The 16203-nt window shown below is 53.0% G+C and overlaps 1 protein-coding gene and 1 long non-coding RNA gene across 2 annotated transcripts; one reads left to right on the top strand and one right to left on the bottom strand.

The window, feature by feature from the left end:
* Window positions 1-3898: 3898 nt before the first annotated feature.
* Window positions 3899-7043, bottom strand: NKX2-3 (NK2 homeobox 3). Its single transcript, XM_083740012.1, has 2 exons — window positions 6553-7043; window positions 3899-4752 (listed from the first exon to the last, which is right to left on the bottom strand). Exons 1-2 carry the CDS (start codon window positions 6884-6886, stop codon window positions 4133-4135), a joined length of 954 nt encoding a protein of 317 aa, XP_083596138.1. The 5' UTR covers window positions 6887-7043; the 3' UTR covers window positions 3899-4132.
* A 151-nt stretch (window positions 7044-7194) lies between these two features.
* On the top strand, window positions 7195-8317 carry LOC310845216. Its single transcript, XR_014564579.1, has 2 exons — window positions 7195-7332; window positions 8162-8317. It is a non-coding gene; the product is annotated as an uncharacterized lncRNA (long non-coding RNA).
* The last annotated feature ends 7886 nt before the right edge of the window (window positions 8318-16203 follow it).

Raw genomic sequence — 16203 nt, 5'->3', positions numbered from 1 at the left:
TCCCCGTCCCCTCTTTCCCTGGGACTAAGGTAAATGGTGGGGAGGACTTTACCTGCTTAATTACTGACAGGCTGCTGCAAAAGACAGAAGAGCAGGGCCAGTTAAAAGCTCCAGGTTCAGTCCTCAACATCTCTAGATGGGATTGAGGATGTCGCCCATCCAAAACTCCAGAAAGCAGCTGCAAGTCAGAGCAGTTCAATACAGACAACATCTGGAGTGCAAAGCCGGGTATGATGTATTCTGAGGACAAAACAGCGAGGCCCGGGGGGCTGCATTTGCCCCCTGGGCCTGAGGTTCCCTACCCTTCCTTAAAGCAGGAGAATCAACTAGGCAGAAGAAATGAGCTGAATAGGATCTGTTATCTGGATCATATTCTATTATAATTAGTGCAGCCTTATTTCCCTTCCATTCTATTCCAGGTTTATGTATTATTAATAAATACAGTAGTAAACTTTTGTCTCACTTTCTGATTTCCTTCAACACCTCTTCTGGTCCTTTCCCTTCAGGGAGAAACCTTCCTTCTCCCTCCTCTGTCCCCTTCCTCCTTAAATTTTTATGTCTAATTCTCCCCTGGTCTCCTCACTGGCCTAAATAGGACTAATTAACCAGCTAGCCCTGGTGATCATCTAATGTTTATTGGATGGATTTTCCCCTAAATTGATTTTGAATTTTGAATTTACTGTTATTAACGTTTTGTACAGTAATTTATGCTGTTTTGTTGCATCACTTAAGTGTTTTAAATTTTGTTGTTAGCCGCCCTGAGCCTGGTTTTCTGAACCAGGAAGGGCAGGGTATAAATAAAAATTTATTTATTTATTTAACAACGTCTTTAGGGGGTAGAATCATAGAATCATAGAGTAGCGTTGGAAGGGATCCCGAGTGTCATCTAGTCCAATGTCCTCAATGCAAGAATCTCACCCACAGCTGTTCCTGGGTTGGCTGGAACCACCAACTTCTGGTTAATAGCCAGAGGCACTGATCAATTGCATCACAGAGGTTTAAAATCTGGTCAAAGGGATGTGTGTCATTTGCCAACTGCCTCACAGCACACTCAGACTGTGATTCAGGGTTATGGGAGTGACAACTGCCTCTTTTCCCATCACCCCAACTTCCTCAGGATCGCCAAGACCTAAAGAAAGGAGGCAAAGCGATTCCTACATTAACCCCACCACCAACAGAGTGATAAGCAGATCCCTAAAAGTTTTCCCTCTGGTGGGCAGCAAATGCAATTTCTTTTTACCCATTGGACTTTTTACCTCAGGATCCCTTTCAACTCTGTGATTATATGGCTCCCCCCGCCCAGCCCCCTCATTCCTTCGGTTAATATTGTGGGCAGCATTAAGCAAACTGCTGGTACAGTATCCGGGAGGTCTATTTGGGTGCGCCCCCTGGTGGTTTCTTCCATGTTCACAAAACTTACTGTACTTTTTTCATTCTGTCTCCCTGGCCAACTAATTCAGTGGCGGGCGGGTGGTGGTGCCCATCTACAACAGGCAGGGAAGCAAGCAGGAAGCCCAGACAGTAGACAGAACCGAAGCAAAAAAAAAAAACACAAACCTGTACGCTCTGGACCGGTTGCAAGTGTGGAGGCAGCGCCCCATTGACCCTTAATGGAGCCGCCTCCTCTGGCTAACCTGACACCTTCGGCGCTAGGCTCTTGTTCCAGACCATTTTAACCGCCAAGGGCTCACCTCCGGCGGCTGCCGTTCGTTCGCGGTCTCCGCCGGGGCTACAGTCCGCAGGGTCTCTTGCGGGGCAAGGCGCCCCAGCTCGCGCAGGTTGGAAGCAGCTCCCCTTTGCGCAGCAGTTGCGTCCGGCTATTCTAAGCAGTAAGAAACCTCTTCGCGGCCATTCATGTGCATAGGAGCCAACTCCTAGAGGCCGAGGGGGTCTTCGCCCCCCCTAAAATACTTGAGGAGGCTCCCTCCCCCAATGGATGGGCATTGCCATTCAAATGTGTGCGTGCACCACATCATGTGATCGGTTATGCGGGGCGGGGCTTACTCCCTCCCCAGACTTTATTCAATGTGGCACCCCTGTTCACGTGGGAAAAGACAACCCTGCTTTGAAGCAAGGAATGGGCGGACACACACGCCCCACGTGCCTTGCCCGTCCCAGTGAGCTGGGTCGCCAGCTCAGGCAGACCGAGAGGGGAGGTCCTCGGCGGTGCCTTTGGCGAAGGCTACCCCATCTATCTCGAGGGCATCGCGGAGGGGCGTGGCCAAAGCACAACTGACGGCGAGGCGTCTTTCAAGCATGTGCAGAGTACCTTTTCCCAACCACTAAGTAACCCAGGCACATTTCTTCACGTCAGCCCTGAGTCACACAGCAGCGCTTTTCCTTTACTGGGGGGGGGGGGGATATACACTCTCTGTCTGCTTCTGCCCCGCTTCCCCACCTTCCTCGACCCCGACTCAGGGCGGGGGCGGATCCGACATTGAACTGCGCCTCCTAATCCCCCGCTCGCCCCCCGGGATAAAAAAGGGGAACAAAACCGCAGCTCCCCTGCCCTCCCGGGCGCAGCGGGGGAGGCAGCGCGGGCCGTCAATCTCGCCCTTTGTCCGGAGCCCCCCTCGGCCCGCCTTTTGTCCCCCAATCCAATAAGCGCCGCTTCTCGGCCCCTTCCAGGCGCTTCCTTTCAGAGCCGGCCCGGCCGCCACAATGGGCCTCTCCGCGCCGCGCGCTGCCCTATTCAGCCCCTTGGCACCCTCTCCCCGCCCGGGACAAGGGGATTACAGCGGCCGGCTGGCCACCTATTAAAGGCCCGAGGGAAGGAGGCACCTCCGGCCGCGGGCAGGTACCCGGCCGCGCAGCCCGCCGTCTCGCCGCGCCTCCAAATGCTAGGAGAGCCGAGGCCACGGAGGTGCTTGAGGCCTGGCGCGGCAGGGAGGCGGAGGGGGGACCTTGGGCGACCCTTCCAACGCCCGTCGACGGGCTAACGGGCCTACCTTCTCCCTTCAGGAACCGGGAGCCTGCGGGCTACGGAGGTTGCAGGACTCCAACTCCCATCGTGCTCGGAGTTGTAGTCCAGCCGCGTCTGGAGAGCCGCACGCTCCGCAGCCCTCGCGGCCTTCGAGCTACTTGAAGCAGCTCCGGGTCCTGACAGGGCGGGTTTCCTTTGGGCTTGCCTGCCCTCCGGAGGAACTGACTCCGGATTAAGATAGTCCGGATTACACCCCCCACACACACTTTCCGTGCCTCCAGATTGCTGGAGGCGGCATGAATCTACCTCGGCTGCTGGGTTAGGAGGAATAACTGTCCCACAGTTAGAAGCTGCATGGATCTGAGGTGGACTCTGTTGCACCGCAGGGGGAAATGGGTGCCGTCGAAGGAAGAGAGGAGGAAGGAGGGAGAAGCTTCAGAGACAGCCGTCTATGATGGCAAAGCGGCTCTGTGGCTTCGACTTTTCCTGCAACACTTGCGCGTTTTAGGTGCGCAGCGTGGTTTGTTTAGAACCTGCGCAACAGGAGAGGAGCTCTACCTGGAAGGGACGCTTATGCCAGAGGAGGAACCCATATCTCGCTCGCTCGCTCGTTCGCCTGTCTTTCCCGCCCCGCCAGCGCGAAGCCTGCGATGGATATTGCACCTGGTTTATTGGATCGTTTAACTTCCTTGCAGCGGTGGCTACATCGATACACTTTTAAGATACAACAACAACAACAACAACAACAAAAAGGGGTGGCTCGCGGCGGCCTCCACCCCGGCTTTGGCTTTGTACAAGCGAAGCTGCTTTCTGGCAGAGCCTGGCCTCCCCCCGTTCCCGTCCCTGCTCGGGCTTGGCGCGGAGTCTCCCGCCGCGCCCCTTTCCCCAGGAGAGCTTTGGCTGCGGCCACTCCGCCGGGAGTGAGGGAAGAGAGTCTAAATGGGAAGAGTGTCCAGCAGAGCCAGTGCCGCCGTTTAGCACCGTGGACTGCAGCACGGCTGGCTGTCGGCTGGCAAGGTGCTGAGGGTGGAGGATGGAGCCGCTCCCTGTGCTAGCGCGGCGCACCTTCTTGCGTGGTCGGGTCTCCCCGTCCGAGGAAGCGCCGCTTCTCCGGCTGCCCGCCTGCCTCGCCGGGCCCCAGCCAGCGACCGGGGACTGGGCTCGTGGCTCTGAACCGCGCTCGCTGCTCGATCTCTCCGTCGGCCGGGGCTACCAAGCTCGGATGCCCTGACTACAGGAAGGCCCCGCGGGACCCTGGTGCAAGGGCTGCGCGCCGCCCGCGAAGCCGCCCATGTTCATGTAGGGCCCCGCAGGCGGCGGCACCGACGGGCCCCCGCTGTTGGCCGCCGGGTAGCTGCAGCCGTAGCCGGCCCCGTAAGCAGCCGCGGGGGAACCGCCGTAGGCGTAGTTGGGGAAGCCATTATAAGGATAGGCGGCGGCGGCGGCGTTGTAGGGCGCGCTGTAGGCCTGCGAGCCGCCCAGGCAGGGCTTGCCGTCCCTCACCAGCACGGGCACGGCCACCCTGCGCGGCGGAGGCGGAGGCTGCTGCGACGGCGGAGGCATCCCCGCCGTCGGGCCGCCCAGGTCCAGGGCCTTGTCCTGCCGCTGCCGCTTGCACTTGTAGCGTCGGTTCTGGAACCAGATCTTCACCTGCGTGGACGTGAGCTTGAGGCTGCTGGCCAGCAACTCGCGCTCGGGGGCCGACAGGTAGCGCTGCTGCTGGAAGCGCCGCTCCAGCTCGAAGACCTGCGCTTGCGAGAAGAGCACCCGAGGCTTCCTCCGGCCGCGCGCCTTGGGCCGCTCGGACGACTCCTCCGTGGACTCCTTCCCTGCAGAAGACCGGGAACAGAGAGAGATGTTCCAGTCAAGAACCGGGGAGCTGCGTGCTGCGCTCGCTCGTGGTACAAGGGATCCGTACAACACATTGACATCCCCCACGCCCCTTATCACCTTGCAGAAACCTCTCATTTACGCATTTCTCAAGACAAATTAATACATTATTTAAAGGGAGAGGAGAGAACACGCTGCGCGGGCACCTGGAAGGGCCGACATCTGTTTTCGTTTTCTTTTTTAATGCACCGACTGCTAGGTCACAAGATAATTCCGTCGGTGTCTTACAGGGCACTCCTAGGTAGGCTAACCCAGAAGTGTCCCGCTCTGTTCAATGGGGCTTACGCCCAGGTTAAGGTATAACCGCAGCCTTAAAGGGCATAAAGACACAGCTGCGAGAACCCCAAAACTATTCCTCCGCAAAATAAGCCTGCAGCAGAAAAGCGCGCCTGTAATTCTAAAGGCGGAGCAAATTAGAAACACGGTTTGCAAAGTATTTTTAATAGCAATAGTATTAATATTATTATATAGAAAGTTGAGTCTTCCGCAACGGAATATGGCCGCTGCTTCCCGGCCTTGCAAACGAAGGAGCCAGCGCCGCCTGGCATTCTGCAGGAGCTCAGCCAACTCGAGAAAAACTTGAGGGAGCGAAGTGTGTGTGTTTTCCCCCTGTGCCACCAGGACTGCTTACGGCAGCCGGAAGGAAGCAAGGACTTGGGAAATGGATTTATGCCCATTTAGGAAGCAGACGGTAGTCTTTATGCCCCCAAAGATCCCGCAGTGCGAACACGATCCTCTCCCTTCCAGGGAGGGAGGGAAGCCAGGCCAGGCCCGTTACTGACTGACACAGCGCAAGCAAGAGCTTTGCTAGCCGCGCCTCGGACAAAACCTTGGCGCGAAGGGTCCCCAACTAGATCCCCTCCCGCTTTGACCGCCCCACTCCGCTCCACTTCACCCCGGGTGCTTTCCTAAAGGGGGCTTGGAGCCAGCGGCACCATCATTCCACCAAGGCGGCTCTCCTTGCCGCCAGACCACCAAGGCTGCGAGGCTGGGCCTCAGAGCGGTTCCTTGCCTGCTTTGGGATGGCTCGGCGTGGCCAAACGTGTCGTTCCCTTTCTGCCTAAGTCTCCGGCTGAACCCAGGACGCTTTCTTGTAAGCCAGGTCCACAGGACCTGCTCTCAAGTAAGGGGAATTAGGATGCACTCCGAGGCAAACTTGCCATGGGGAAGCGGGACTAACTGAGCAAGATTTTACATCCGAGACGAAGAGGGCTGCAGTGTGACCACCCAATCCGGTGCATTTTACCCAACGGCAAATCCCGTTGTGTTCAGGGAGGCTTAGGCTCAGAGACGTGTAGAGCGGACAGCAGCCTAAGCACGTTTACTCGGAAGTAAGTCCTTCAAAGTTCCAAGGGACTTATCCTCTTATTCTTTGTTAGTTGGAGTCACAAATATTTTGCAGCAGAGGGAAGAGGCGTCCGCCTAAGCGACTTGGGTTTGGAGGTGCCCAAGCACTTCTGAGCAGCGCGGAACCGTTACCGACGTGCTCCTGGAGACGCGGATGTCGCGTGTCCCACTTTCAGCATCCCATCTGGCTGAAGAAACGGTGGTTCCAAGCCACACACGCGCAACCACGCTGCGATCCAGAAGGGGAAACTTTCGGAATTAGTTATCCTGGCAATGTGAAAGATTGGGAATCGCTCCGCGTTCCGAGAGGGACTTGGGTGCCCGCCTGGCCCTACGATTCCCCAATAAAGCCTCCCTTTTGGGGTCCTGATCCCGCTCTCGCTGGTACTCACCGGCTCCGGAATCCAGCACCGGTTCTCCCTCTCCTGCCAGGGCCTTGGGATCGCAGGTGCCCCGCAGCACCGCCTGCACGTAGCTCCCTGGGGAAAGCCCCCCATCCGCGGCGCTCTTCCCCGTCGCCGCCATGGAGCTGAGGAAGGGCAGCTTCTCGTCGTCTTCGTCGTCGTCCTCCCCGTCGGAGAAGCTGCGGCACCCCAGCAGGCAGGAGGCAGCGGCGGCGGCGACGGGGAAGGGCGGCTCGAGGGAGTCCCCGAGACTCTGCTGCTCCAGTTTCAGAATATCCTTGACCGAGAAGGGGGTGGAGGTGGCGGGGCTGGGGAGCATCATTGGGAGGGGGGCCGGGTGCGTGGGAAAGAGGGGAGCGAGCCGGCTTGGGTGCAGGAGCGCCGCGCCCTGCCAGCCAAGCCCGGCTAAGGGGCGTCCATGCGAAGGGAAGGCTGCCGCTCCGCCTTTGCAGTCGCAGCCTCTGCGCCGACCAGCTGCAGCCTCTGGACTCGGAGCCGCCTCTGCGGCCAGGGCGGGCGCGTCACGGCGAGGAGGGGCCGGGCTGGGGCGCGGGCTGCGCCCCCATTGGAAGGCGGGGGAGCCTTGAGCCGGCCCCCTAAGTGACACACACACACAGAGACCTTGCCGGAAAGAGAAATCTGCAGGCTGGGCTGCACAGGAAGGCTACGCGAGGCGCCCACGCCGTCGGGTCACACAGGTTGGCGCACAGCCGTCGGGGGCGAGAGGAGGCGGAGAAAAATCCGCGCCACGGGGGAGTCCGAACCGAGGTAGCCCACAACCCCTCCCCATGGCTAGACAACCCCCCCTCCGCCTTTCCCTGGACAACAGCGCTGCCACTGCCTTCCCTTCCTCTGGTTCCGGATCTACCTCCATCTCGTCCCTTGGGGACTTACCACTCGCGGTTTTTCTTTTTTTAAACTTCGGAGGAATTGAAAGAAAAGGAACTCCTTGGGGAAAGGGCCCAAGAGGAAACTCGCCTTTCTTGGGGCAAATGGGACCAAGGAAACGCGGGAAGGTGTGCGCGCGGGGTGCGTGGGGTGAGATGTCCTGTCGCGGGGCGCAGTAAATATAGGGACAGGGCCAAGGTAATCTGTCCAATTTAACATTCAACATCCGCTTGGCAACTGGCCTGTGGAGGGAGCACCAAGTCTCTTCCGGCGGTCACCTGCCCGCGAGGAGAAGCAGGTCTTTCGCATACCTTTGGCAAGACAAATCCTAGGACGCAGCATTACCAATGTGGGCGTAGGACGAGATAGTTTAGTAGTAGTAGAAGTAGTAATAATAGTAGTAATAGGTAGCAGTAATATTATCCAGGTAATATCCAGAGGCGAGTATTATTGCAATGTGTGGTTATGGCCACCACCTTAGATGGCTTGTATAACATGGATATAAAACAGTCTGCGAAAGCGGCATTTCAAAACTAAGCTCGTGATCTTACGTACTGGGATATTATTATTATTATTATTATTATTATTATTATTATTATTATTATTATTATTTCTTGCTCCTGTTATGTGTGTGTGGTTAGTTAAAAGGGCTCTTGAGTTTCGTTTTTTCCTCCTGCGTCTTAATTTTCTTTATTTCTTCTTCTTATAGTGGCTCCCCGGGGACATTCGCGAGGAAAAGTTGTGCGTTTTTGTTGGGCTCCGGCGAGCGCTTCTGTCTGTCTTTCAGGGAACCCAAAAGAAGGTAGACCACTCTGGCTCTTCCGGGAGCTCTCTTAAAATAAAAGCAATCGAAAGGGTTTCGTGATTAGTGTCAATGACCATTTCTGAAATTCGTGCGAAGCTCCTTCACTGTTCCTAAGCGCCGGTCCCTCCGTCCTCTCTGGGGAATAGTAACAGGGGTGGCAAAGGGCAGCTTAGGGAGGCTCTGCCGGAGAGCCCGGTAAGGGGGGTGGATTGTTCCCAGGCCCCGGTCCCCCCCCCCAAACAAATATAATAAGCCATCAAGTCACTGCTCCTGATTTCTTGGGTGGGGGGGACGGGGACTGCTGAGCACTGTAAGTAGTGCGGTAACCCAGTGGAAGTTCCCTTTCCACTCAATAACAGATTAAAGAAGGCTTTTATCTTTTATTAGGGGACTCTTGGGCAAGGGGTTTCCCCTCGAGGGTGGCCTCGACTCGGATAAGCCACGAGGTTTCAATCCGAAAGAGTTAATGTTCCCGTTGAAACCAACGGATTTTTATGTGCCCTCTTGTTATCAGGCGGTGATCGCTTAGTCAATGCAACCATCGATGTAGCATTCATATTCGGTGTCTGTGCAATATAAACGGAAGACACTCTTTCTATTGTACGAGGTTTGCGACTGCCTCGGTTTTTGCCAGCCTGTCAAGAAATTTTGTTATGAGGCAAGGAGGCTTCACAGCCCCTCCATTTGTGTGTTTTGATGGAGCCCAAGAAACGCCGAAGACTCTCCTTCGTTTAAGGACTGAAAGAATTAGAGGTGAAGGTGTGGAACAGATTTTTCAAGGCTAAAAATAAAAAATAAAAATGGAACGTTGACTGAACAATTCCTCTAAATAGATTTGATGCAAATAAATAACGATAATCTTGCAGTGCGATTAGTTCACGGTGAAATTAGTTTACTGAAAGGTTGCATGATATTCTATTATTTATTCATTATAAACGTTTATTGCAAAACTTGTAGATATTACCATCGGATAAGGAAAAACTTTAGTATTTACGTGTCCTCGGACTGCAATTCTGCACACACTCGACCGGGAATGTCTCCTAACTGAACTCAATGGCGTTTACTTCTGAGTAGACGAACTAACCAGGAGACACGGGCACAGCAATCTGCACCTACCTTTTGTCCACAGCGCATTATTGTGGAAGCCAACGCGATCAACTCTGGAGCCAGATATTTCCTGACAATTTAGATTTGCTGCTTGGGCGGCAGCCCGAAGAATACTTAAAGTTCAGTTGAAAAACAGCGCTATTTCCTTTTCAGAAAACAGGCCTAGGATCGGCTGAAAATCTACAGCAGCAGATTGAGTGAGAAAACAGCCTAGTTCACGGGACAAGTTATAAAGCCCTTTTAACTGGTTGCAACAAAAGCAAAAGTACCCCGTGGACCTTAAACACGGGAATACTTTCATTGTGGCCAAAAACTTTCTGGGATTTGGGTCTTCACCACAGAGACGCTGAGACGCCCAAGAAGCGGGTCACCTAAGCCGATAGCGGGGTGTGTGTGTGTATGCAAAAGTAAATAAATGCTGTGGTTGTTTTTTTTATTAACCTACAGGCACACAACAAAAGACGTGGCAATGCAAAACAGTAGCAGGTGTGTCAAAGCAAGCACAGCGAATACATCGTTGGCATGTAGCCTTCGGAGGGAGGCCTGGTCGTCAATGCGGCCCGCGGGCCGGATAAGGTTAGCCGTCCCTGGGCATCAGGACTTGGTCAAATGAATACCCTATCCAACCAGCTTGTGCCTGGTGATGAATAGTCATTTGGAGATCGATGGTGTAAAATGATTTTACGCTATCAATTGACACCTCATTCAGAGCATCTAATTAACTTCTGAAGCCAACTGACCACTTCCGAGATGGTCCACAGCGTCAAATTACCTAATTAATTTCTATTATTGCATCTTTATGCCGGGAACAACATTTGAAGCGTCGTCGCCAGTATGTGGAGATCCTTGAGGTTTTCCGCAGCATTTTCGTGGGGATTTAAACGCTCTCCCTGGTTTGAGGATGTTCCCCTTTTTTAGTATCTGGATTGTGTCCGTTCGTTCTCTTGCGCCGAGACTGACTCGTCTGGCTCAAGCGAATAGCAGCGGGGCATTGTTGGCAGACGACAGAAGGCATCGCGTTAGAAGGCGGCGCAGAGCAAGGACCCATGGCGGGCACGGCTAATGTTGTTTGGCCCCCGAAGAGCACTGTCCGAGTTAATACGGGCTGGCACGCGGCAGTCATCTGTATTCTGGATAGGACCGTGACCCACTTACCACTGCCTCTTGCTTGATCTTCTGGTCTCCCTTTCCAAAAAATCTAAGCTCAACTCCCCGCGACAATCTCTCCCCGCCCCCGCGCCTTTCTCTGCGTTCAGCCTATATATACTTATCCACTTAGGAAACCACTTTGTGCATCTAAGGAAGTGGGTTCTGGCCCAAGGAGATTTAGACTTCAATAAATGTGTTAGCCTTTAATCCGGTGCCGCGAGTTTCTTTGTTGTTTCTCTTTCACTGGAGTATATCCATCCAGATAGCATCTCCTGGGGAGACCTAAAATGTGCACTTTATCCTCGCGGTTTGGCCTCTCCTGGTTCCGTCCTCGGCCAAGACTAACCTACACCAGCCCAGATCCCGCTGGTTCTACTCCCGGCAGCCTTCCTCCTGCTTGCTGAGGGAGGTCAGGGCTGCCTGGTCCTCATTTGCCGGGGACTGGGGACAGCGTGGAGGAAGGCGTCCAAGCCAAGCAGCCCGCCATGGGATGGGGAAACAAGGTCTGGCCAGTGGGTCTTTCCCAACCGAATGCAGGACCCCGTTATGGTGGGCTTGTTGTCTCTGACTGCCACCCCACAGTTGGGGGAAAGGTTTCTTGAATTGTTGCTGGAACAGCCGGATTGTTCAGCTCCGCCGGCCGGGCCAGCATAACGCAGTGGGAAAGGCCGGTATCTGGGCAGGAGGACTGCGCGCTCCAAGGCAGTTGGGCAGAGACTCGCGCGGGGCAGGCCGCGTTCTCCCGCCGGGCCCCTTGGAGCTTGCCTAAGGGCAGCCTGAAGCAGAAATCCTGCATTGCCTTTGGAGAGCAACGACGGCAACAACAAAACACAGCTCTGGCCCGGCAAACGTCCTTTGTAACCGCGCCGTCGACCGCAGCGAGGAGACGTGCAGAGGAGATATTTTGAAAGTACTCGTAAAATTAATAATGCGTCTTCCTCGCCTGGGACAATCTGGAGAGGGGACGGGGGATTCGTGGAAGCTTGGATGGGTTACATCGAGGACTGCAGAGAGTAAGCCCAGGCCGCAGAAAGGACAGCACCCTGCTCGGGTGGTTTGGGCTGGAGTTTGCTCAGCTGCGTCCAGCCCTTTCTCTCCAAGGTTCGTTGCGTCCCCGGGCCCCCTTTCCTTCTCCGCGGCACCTCCAGGCTCTTTCCAAACCAAGGCTCGGCTGTAACCACTCCCTTCAACTTTGAGAAGAGCTTCTTCTTCTTCTTCCTGGCAAAGTTTCTCTTTCCACAGGCCCGGGGAGCTATCCTGGCCCTTCAGACGGTGTTCTTTGCGCGCGAGGCCCTGCGCTGGGCTCCTCCTGCTATTTCGTGCAGGCCTGGATAAATGTTTTGAAGGGATAAATGAGCGAGAAACAAGGCGAGAAAACTCTCTCACACAAACCAGATATTGAAAGAATAGAGCTCTGATCACGCGCGCCTGGTATTTGTTGAACAGGTAAGTCCCTGGTGCACATCTCTCACCTATGCTAGGAACTAACTGGGTGGCTTTTTGCAAGCTGCCCTCTCCCGGCGTCAGTCTCGCATCTGCAAAATGGGGACAATAATATCGAGCTGTCAGTAAAGATCAATGCATGTTTAAGAGCTAGGGAGTAAGAGCCACGGAAGCGTACTTCAATGGTAAAGCGCAATCACTTTCATGTAGCAAACATGCGTGGGATCGCGCTTTAAAAGTGTTGTGTAAACGTTGCTGTTATTATCTGCACTGACTTGAACTGCCAGCGTAATATCTTCCCTTCTGTTTTGCGCCCTGACCCAGATCATACTTGAAGGAAGTCCTGAAGGAAGCCGAGGTTTACATTAGGACTCATTACCTCGACTCCCTTGTAGGCCCGCTTAGGACGCTAGCGTTAGAAATTTAATGCTGTTTCGAAATTCTGAACATCTTTGGAAAGTCAGAGGACATTAACGTTCGCATTTTGAGTTGCAGGAAAACATATATATGAGATTCTAATCGTTATATTTTATTTTTAAATAAAAAGAAACTGAATTCCACCGGATATCTCTGACCTTCTTGCGCACATCGGTTGCATCTTTTCAAATACAGCTGCTTGACTCTCACTGGTTTGAATGGCACCAAACTGCGCCACGAGGCTCTCTGTTTTCTTCGCCAGGGCTTGGAGAGTTTGTTGTTGGATCCCATCTTTGCGCGTCGCCGACTTTCTCCCACCTCGGATCTCAAACATTTAAACCGTACTACTTTTAAAATTTATTTTCTTCAAAAGCAAAACAAAAACAAAACCCTACCATTTTGCCGAACTCTTGAGGCAGGACGGAGAGGGGTGTGGAAGAAGCCACGCTCCCCTTGTCTCCAAGCCTCCCTCTTTGCGCGCCTCCTCGCGCTGGGTGTGGGTCGGTTTTTTTTGGGGGGGGGGACACACGGAGGGCGCTGCTCTTAATGGTTATTGTCTCGAGCCCATTAGCTTTCTTTCGCTGCCCGCTCCTGGTTTGAGCGCTGCCTCGTTGTCCCGGCCGCCCTGCGCACTGTTTAGACAAGGGATTAAGGTAATGGATGGAGCCGGAGTCCGCCCAAGCGAGGGGGATGTTGGCTGGAGCCGCGGCCGGAGCAGGAAGCCCTGTCGGCGCAGAAGGGATCCCCCACCCTCGTGGCCTCTAATGGCTCCATCAGCCCCGCAGGCCGGGGAGAAGACCCGGCAGAGCCGACACGTCCGGCTGCTAATGGCCCCGAAACAAACAAGCAAATAAACAAACAACATCCAAGTCCCCCCATTTTAGCGAGCTCGGCGCCTTTGATCAGCTTTGGGAAGCTTCCGCGGGTCTGTAAACTTGGAAGCCAGGAACGCGAGACGAGGCATCTCACTAGGTGGCCTTAGAAAAGCCAGGATTCTTTCGGCCCTCCCCGTCTAACAATCTGGGGAGAACAGCCGATCTTGGAGGGCTGCACAGAGAATCGCCCCGATTTCTCTCCAGCAGACGGCAAGGTAGATCTTAAGCAGGGTTTCTTGGAAGCCAAAAGTTCCCTTGAAACTGAAGGCGTTTTTTCGACTGGTCATATGTTTCCATTATATAATGTATACATATATGTTATATTTCTGTTTAGATGTGCCAACGTGTGTTGAGCATACGTCTCCCCTAAGAAGAGGCACCCCTTTATTCGTTGTCACGCAGGAGGCAGCGCCTCTTTTAAAATAGCGCTTGCCTCCTGCAGTATTATGGTAATAATACATTAAAACAAACACGACGTTGACCAATTAATCTGAGGCATCTTTTTAGTTCATCAAAATATTCTCAGTGGATTAATTTGCTGGACTACCGTTGCAGCCCTACAGGTACTTAATTAAAAATAACTGCTACCCATTCAAAAATATCTTCAGCGAGAATCCGAACTTCCCTCCTAATTGGAAGGGCGGGGATATTAATTCTGTGCCTGCAATCCTATGTTATGCTTTCTCGAAAGAAAGTCCCACGGTGTTCGGTGTGGACTCGAGTCTCGCCCTGGGTCAGTATGCATGGGATTGCTGTCTAAGGCGCGCAAACTGTGAGTAACGCAGGGTCGGGAAAAGTTGTTCGGGTGACTTAGCCCTGTCAAGTCATCTGAATTCTGAAATGTGCGCCCTTTGGAAGACTGAGCGCCCCCTGCCCCCCAACAATCCCGGGACCTCTGCGCCCACAGCCCCACGTATCTAATGCAGCCACGCGCACCTTCAGAGATTGCACCATCTTCCAGCGGCTTCTTCCTTCCAAATCCGGTCCACGAATCTTCTTATGTGTTATTTTATTTTTTATTATTTTATTGGTTAGTATTTGCGCCACTGACATTCATTGCAAACCTCCTTCAGCACATTGTATGGAAAGGCGAAAGTAATTAATAAACTAAGGTATAGAAATTGTCAGAGCGATACAATCCGCGCGATCCAGAAGATAGAAAATTAAGCGCTTTCTTCTCCTACTGATTCAAAAGCGACAGTTTTAAGGAGGTTTAAAGATTGCCCATTGAAAACAATGAGACTTCACCATGCTTAACACCGATTAGATCGGGTCGCTGCTTTATCAGAACCCTTTGACTTTTTATAACCCGAACCTAAACTCTTTATCTGGGGAGGAACAACTCCTCACTAGGTGTTTGCTTCAGATATCTAAGCAGGAATGCTAAAACGTTGCAGTGATTGTATCCCACAGCAAAATGTGATTTCCCATGCAAGCAAATAGGTACGGGAAAATCTGGTGGTTTGGAAGCAACTAGATTCGTATGCGAAAGGGACACCCATCTCTTTCTCCTTCGCTCTCGGACTGTGTGAATACACGTGTGAATGTTGTTCACGCAAGCTAGAAGGCAAAAGAGAACCATTTTTAAATTACAGGTATCTGTATTTTCAGGATAGCGGTTGCCTAATGGGCTTTAGCTTCTCTATTTCGTAGCTAGCATCGTTCACCTTGGAGCTGGTTCCTTTGGTTAGTTTTTTAAAAGCGACTAGGGCAGCACTTCCTTTGGCGAATTTCGTTTGGCTTAGTCTGCTCTCTCCTCGCATTTAAAAGACTTCCACGAGGTCCGAGCAATTGCTGGCGGGCATCCCTGGAGCAGTTAAGGCAGGCGACGCGGATTGAAACACCGGCGTAGCACCCAGTTTGATATTGGCTTAACTATCCCCCACTAAAATTCACTCAGCGGGTTGGCAAGACATTGGCCAAAGGGAAGAGTTTTGAATTTCCATTGATTTCATTGGGAAATTAAGCAGATACTTAAAAAGCCTTTGCCCCTGAAAGCCGGAACTGACGCGCGTTTACTCAAAAGTAGGTTGTAGACAGTCAGTTTATTTATTTATATTTTATATACCGCTTACCATTACAAATAAATCTAGAAGCGGTTTACGAAGGAAGAAATAAAAGCACATTTAAACATTTAAACATTTTTAATAATAATAATAACAACAATAACAATAACAACAACAGCAGGCATGAAACAAAACCAACATTAAATAAACCACAGGTATGTGGCTGCGTGGAAAGTTGCGACTAAAACATAATCGTTAGATAAGACAAGGTTACAAAACAAGGACCCTGTTATACCAAGGGAGAATAACCCGGCTATTCAACAATAACAACAACAACGTATATCAACATTAGTAGAGGGCTGTAGAATCAGAGAGTAGGTGTTTAATGGACTTCGGAAGTACCCAGCGCTTTCCCCGTCGAGAAGCGCGGGGGCGCTCCAGAGGGCAGGGGCCACCACCAACAAGGCACACTTCCACCTGTTGTCGCCTGAGGGCATTCCACAGCTCATAGAACTGCACAGTTGGAAGGGACACCCAGGGTCATCTAGTCTAATCCTCTGCAATGCAGGAATCTCAACTAAAAGCATCCATGGCAGATGGCCATCCAACCTGTGTTCAAAAACCTTCAAAGAAGGAGTCTATGACAGGCATAGGCAAACTCGACCCTCCAGATGTTTTGGAACTACAACTCCCATGACCCCTAGCCAGGGATGGTGGGTATTGTAGTCCCAAAACATCTGGAGGGCCGAGTTTGCCTATGCCTGGTTACCACCTCACCGGACCTTCACTTCAGAGGGGCTTACTCCTAGGTAAACGTGCACAGCATCGCACCCTGAAAGCGCAGCAGTGGTTTGGCAGCCTTGGAGTCCAGCAACGTCTGGAGAGTCACAACTCTCATCACCCCTGACCATGGACCAGGCCGGATTGAAGCCCTTTGCTTTGGGCTGGA

This window comes from Podarcis gaigeae, assembly GCF_964106915.1.
Source record: "Podarcis gaigeae genome assembly, chromosome: 5".
In the NCBI taxonomy this organism is placed as follows: domain Eukaryota; kingdom Metazoa; phylum Chordata; class Lepidosauria; order Squamata; family Lacertidae; genus Podarcis; species Podarcis gaigeae.
Note: the sequence above shows the minus strand (reverse complement) of the source record. Positions and strands in the feature narration are given on the sequence as shown.

Excerpts from the sequence above, each read along its gene's own strand:
- NKX2-3 (XM_083740012.1), bottom strand. The coding sequence starts at position 6,886 with ATGATGCTCCCCAGCCCCGCCACCTCCACCCCCTTCTCGGTCAAGGAT. Across the intron at positions 4,753-6,552 it reads GGTGCTGGATTCCGGAGCCG|GGAAGGAGTCCACGGAGGAG; the intron begins GTGAGTACCAGC and ends GGTCTTCTGCAG.